The sequence below is a fragment of the Colias philodice genome, chromosome 14 (assembly GCF_061535455.1).
Source record: "Colias philodice isolate Cphi_HAF_F1 chromosome 14, ilColPhil1 Martin Lab GWU primary, whole genome shotgun sequence".
NCBI lineage: Eukaryota > Metazoa > Arthropoda > Insecta > Lepidoptera > Pieridae > Colias > Colias philodice.
In genome coordinates, this window is record NC_143099.1 from 7,584,638 (window position 1) to 7,590,637 (window position 6,000).

Below are 6,000 nucleotides of genomic sequence, written 5' to 3' on the forward strand. Positions count from 1 at the left end.
TGTATGTTAAAGGAGTAGATAGATAAGATATTATAAATCTAGTTGTGATTATAATATAATATCTGCCTAAAAATCAAAAGTAAAATATGTATCTACTTTTAAATAAGTACTCATCTGGCACACACAAAATAATGTGTTATAAAAAAAAAGAATTAAATATTTTCATTTCTGTTTTATGTATCGGTTGTGAACCATTAATAATCATGAAAGTATTTGTAGAAACTAGAATGTAACTATTTCTTAATTGAACAAAGTTTCATCAAGTATTTAGTTCTATGTAGGGAATCGCATTTTTAAATAGGGATATATTTTGTAATATTTAACATTCCTTCTGCTTTCAATATTATAATATTGAATGCATGATTTAGCATTACTATAGAGGTATGTCCAAAAGAGTATCTAGGTACATAAATTAAAAATACTGGAAATCTTATTCTTTAGGTTCATGTCATGCATGCATCCAGGTAAATTCTAATCTAGTTATAAATATTTTTAGTATGAAAGATTTATATAATAAATTTGTATATTGTAATTTTATTTTTCTAATGTATTATCTGACATAAAAATACATACCAAATAAAAATTTCACTTCATTTTTTTTGTTTCAATTTATTTTTATATATTTATATGAACAGGTAAATCGTGGGTAAATCCAATCCAATCTAAGTATTATATTTAATTTTTTTACGCGGGTTAAAAAGTATACTTACTAGGGTTTTAATTACCATGCCACGTAACACGAATGAGCAGGAACAGCGTGCACAAATGATAAAATTACACGTTCGTTATGGCTACCACTCATAGGCACACTCATGAATTGGACTTGTCGCAGGCGACAAAATATCTGCTTGTTTGTGTAGTGAATGGTAAGCATTAGATCGAACGCGCTGCGTTCATAGACACTAAATAACTGGCTACACTGTGCGTCGACTCTTGAGTTTTGACATCTTGTTGGTTAATGTCAAATTGACACATGTTTATAACCTCTTTTACAACGAACAACAAAGCGTGAACTAAGAAATCAAAAAAATAAGTGTCCAGTTCATGATAGTGATACGAATCGAGTGATCTAATTATTAATTGTTAGAACTGTAAAATAAAAAAGCGCTTATTAATTAGTTTTTTACAATGGCAGGTTTTGTAGTACGAACTACAAATGGGAAGAAGGTAAGATAAGTTTAATTTATAAAAACAAATTGTCGATATTTGTATAATTTTTGACTTGACTGATGATCCAATGAATTTTAAGGGTAAAGCTTTATTTGCAACGAAACAATACAACGAAGGCGATGTTATTTTGGAAGAAGATCCACTAGTATCGTGTCAATTCGCTTGGAATGCGGCATACCGGTATATGGCATGTGATCATTGTATGAGGTAAGAACATTTTCGAAAATGGAATAATATGTTAATTTCGTGTGTTACCAGGGGCAGGTTACCATGCTAACGTTGCTAAATAATATATTTTATAGGCCTTTAGAGACCCCAGAACAAAACGTTCGAAGATTGGCCGCAAAGCCCGACATCGTGTTACCCCATGCTAATAACTTCGAAGCGGATTTGATGAATGTGGCTAGTTGCAATCAGTGTGGAATTTTGTATTGTTGTGAAGGATGCAGAGATGTGGCTCAAGTTGCTTATCACAGATCTCTGTGCTATGATCAAACCGATGCAAGACATCCCATCCACATATTGTTGGAAGCCTGGAAGTGAGTAATAAAATCAATTAGTCTTTTGGATTGAACTAATTCATTATCTATATCTATATTCTTTATATATAAAAATGAATCGCAAAATGTGTTGGTAAGCGCATAACTCGAGAACGGCTGAACCGATTTCGATAATTCTTTTTTTATTATATTCCTTGAAGTACGAGGATGGTTTTTATGTAGAGAAAACGTAAATATGTACCACGGGCGAAGCCGGGGCGGACCGCTAGTCTTATATATAAAAATGAATCGCAAAATGTGTTGGTAAGCGCATAACTCGAGAACGGCTGAACCGATTTCGATAATTCTTTTTTTATTATATTCCTTGAAGTACGAGGATGGTTTTTATGTAGAGAAAACGTAAATATGTACCACGGGCGAAGCCGGGGCGGACTGCTAGTTAATCAATAATTTAAAAAGTTCCTTTTTAAGAAAAAAAGAAGAATTTAAAAAAGCTGGCTGGCTTTACTTATTGGATTATTGTATACATTTCTACATATTAATCCGTCAGTCCTCGGATCACAGACACAATAGAAAATCTATTGTGTCTCGGCCCGATCGGGCCGCTCGGTGGTCAATGGGTTAATTAGTAATCACAATAAAATTAATAATCTCATTTCTCCTTCCTCTATGCACTGAATAATTAAAAACAATATTTCCAGGCAAATGCATTACCCTCCTGAAACAACAAGTGTAATGTTGTTAGTCAGAATACTGGCATACATAAAACAGCATCCAGACCCCACTGTAGCGGCTGCTACTGTCAAACAATTCTGTCACAGAACAGTCAATGAGGATGCAGAGTTAGTCCACAAGTTACTTGGAGAACAGTTTAGTGATCAGCTAAATACATTGAGAGAATTGACGGCTACTGTGATTAGTGGTGATAGTATACAAGAGGTAAGTTGTAAATAATGTGTTAATTTATATTACTGCAATCAATTTGAATCAATACAAATATAACCAATAATAATAGGGATATCTCAGTCTTTTTATCTCCCAGTTTATATGAATAGGTTATTGTTTTTAAGCTTTCAAACAAGATTTTCAGAATAGTGTCATTTTGTATTCCTATTAAATAATAATAAAAATATCATTTCATGTGTGCTGTATAAAATATAGTCTTAAACTTAAACTTATGGTCTGTATTATAAATACAGTGGAACTGTATTTTCTTCATTTTACATTAATTAATAATTTGCATTTATTTATATGAAAATACTTAAACAATTTTCACGTTTTTCAGTTTCTAACTCCAGAAGGTTTTTGTTCCCTTATGGCTCTTGTGGGTACAAACGGTCAAGGCATCGGCACAAGTCCTTTGGCTCAATGGGTGAATGCTATGTCTGAGCTAACCATGTCTGACGATGAGAGGCAACAGATGGATCTGTTTATCGACAAACTATATAAGGATGTGGAGAATGGTAAGTTTTAGAAGCATTATTTATTCTGATGATTGCATTAGGTATAACAATTTGATCTTTATTTGCAACATTAAATACTTTGATTAAATGTTACATATAACAATATTTCTATTCTTTATAAATTTATATTTATAAAGCATTTGAATGCCATAAAACCAAAAATATAAATTCAACAAAAAAGGTCGTGTTCCATCGTTACAATATTGTATTCACTGAAAAGTGCTTCATATTGGTTGAAATGGTTGTTAATCATCTCAATAGATGGCGCGCGGTGTGTCCCTTCAGACACATAAAACTGAAAGAATAGAATAAATTCGATCACTCGGGCGGGTCACGAGTGGCTGAGTTGGTGAGGCATCCGCCCCGGAATGGCGCGAAGGATGCGGGTTCGAGTCCCGCCTCGTGATCGAATTTTTCTATTCTTTATAAATTTATATTTATAAAGCATTTGAATGCCATAAAACCAAAAATATAAATTCAACAAAAAAGGTCGTGTTCCATCGTTACAATATTGTATTCACTGAAAAGTGCTTCATATTGGTTGAAATGGTTGTTAATCATCTCAATAGATGGCGCGCGGTGTGTCCCTTCAGACACATAAAACTGAAAGAATAGAATAAATTCGATCACTCGGGCGGGTCACGAGTGGCTGAGTTGGTGAGGCATCCGCCCCGGAATGGCGCGAAGGATGCGGGTTCGAGTCCCGCCTCGTGATCGAATTTTTCTATTCTTTATAAATTTATATTTATAAAGCATTTGAATGCCATAAAACCAAAAATATAAATTCAACAAAAAAGGTCGTGTTCCATCGTTACAATATTGTATTCACTGAAAAGTGCTTCATATTGGTTGAAATGGTTGTTAATCATCTCAATAGATGGCGCGCGGTGTGTCCCTTCAGACACATAAAACTGAAAGAATAGAATAAATTCGATCACTCGGGCGGGTCACGAGTGGCTGAGTTGGTGAGGCATCCGCCCCGGAATGGCGCGAAGGATGCGGGTTCGAGTCCCGCCTCGTGATCGAATTTTTTCTATTCTTTATAAATTTATATTTATAAAGCATTTGAATGCCATAAAACCAAAAATATAAATTCAACAAAAAAGGTCGTGTTCCATCGTTACAATATTGTATTCACTGAAAAGTGCTTCATATTGGTTGAAATGGTTGTTAATCATCTCAATAGATGGCGCGCGGTGTGTCCCTTCAGACACATAAAACTGAAAGAATAGAATAAATTCGATCACTCGGGCGGGTCACGAGTGGCTGAGTTGGTCAGGCATCCGCCCCGGAATGGCGCGAAGGATGCGGGTTCGAGTCCCGCCTCGTGATCGAATTTTTTCTATTCTTTATAAATTTATAAATGTTACATATTTAATCAAAGTATTCTTATTTGAATGTGAATGAAAAAGAAAATAATATGATAATCTAATAAGATAATCCGCAGACAAACCCCATGAAAAGACAGAGAGTCTTTCTATTGCTTATATCTTATGATATCATATTTTGTTATTCATTGAATCAAAGAGTATCAAACATACATCCATATATTCATACAAACTTTCATGTTTATAATATTTCCGGAAATATATTTTATATTAAGGCATACCAACTGTGACAATCACACAATACAACTTTCACAACTTATTTGAAATTTTATAATTTGTTATATAAATATAAAAAAAAAAATTCTTAAAATTTTCAGAATCAGGCCAGTTCCTAAACACAGAAGGTTCTGGACTCTTTCAGTTACAAAGTGCATGTAACCATAGTTGTGCGCCAAATGCCGAGTCATCGTTCCCATACGGAAATCATAGGATACAGTTAAAAGCTGTGAAAACTATAATGCCTGGAGAGGAAATCTGTATCAGCTATTTGGATGAGTGCTCATTGCAGCGGTCGAGGCATTCGCGTCAAAAGGTAGTCTAAATTATTTTATTATTTTTGTGTGGTGTCTCTGGTCCGCCTAAAGCAAAGGGGGCGCAAAGTAAGGACTTTTGATCCAAAGTGAAAAATTTTTTTTTGCGCGTCGACACTCTCAATGTTAGCCAGAAGGGCTTTATTAAGAACTGCTAATCTAGCCTGCATAAGGCTAGACATTTTTTTGTATTTTTTTGGAGGTGATATCCAAGCGCAAAGAAAGCCTTTAAACTAAATTCAGTAAACGTTGCTCAGTATATGATATAACTCTTGAAAAAATAACCCTTTTTCAGGAATACCCTTCTTATAATTTAAATCAAAACAAACAAAAAGTTTCATAATTTGTCAATCTCTTACCAACGAGAATGCTAACGAGCATTATTACACACATTTTTTTTCTAAGACAATAATTATTAATTTCCTTCCAGGAATTAGCAGAAAACTATCTATTTGTGTGTTGGTGTGATCGATGCACAACAGAGAGTTCTCAACCAGACGTCACAAGTGAAGAAGACATGAGTGACGACGAATTTGATGACGATGACTGATGTTCCAACCTCCTGGCCTTCTGCTTGCTTGGCCTATAGACACTTTGTGCAATGTTTATTATAAGAATATTATTATTTTTTAGTTTTTTATTTTCCGTTTTTGACAACCCTATTCGACCAATGTGTGTTTGTGTTTGGAAGTTTTGTAAATTAACATCAGTGTTCTTTTTGTGTGTGTATGATTGTTTATGTCAAAAGTTTATTATTAACTTTAATAATCCCTTAGTTAGGTTTTCTTTATTGCGATTTTTGCAACCCTATTCAACCAATGTGTTTAAGTTTGAACATTTTGTAAGTGAACTTCAGTTTTTCTTTCTGTGTACGTGTGATTCTTTGTCTATAATAAGTTAATTATTACCTTTAATTATTATCGCTTATAAAGATAAGTTTTTTATATCC

At 33.8% G+C, this 6,000-nt stretch overlaps 1 protein-coding gene across 1 annotated transcript; it reads left to right on the plus strand.

Moving 5' to 3' along the window:
• The first annotated feature begins 956 nt into the window (after window positions 1-956).
• Window positions 957-5,679, plus strand: Smyd5 (SET and MYND domain containing, class 5). The gene is made up of 7 exons (XM_089703063.1): window positions 957-1,167; window positions 1,250-1,377; window positions 1,473-1,709; window positions 2,372-2,609; window positions 2,956-3,133; window positions 4,839-5,053; window positions 5,482-5,679. The coding sequence occupies exons 1-7, from the start codon at window positions 1,129-1,131 to the stop codon at window positions 5,599-5,601; spliced, it is 1,155 nt and encodes a 384-aa protein (XP_089559189.1). The 5' UTR covers window positions 957-1,128; the 3' UTR covers window positions 5,602-5,679.
• Window positions 5,680-6,000: the final 321 nt, after the last annotated feature.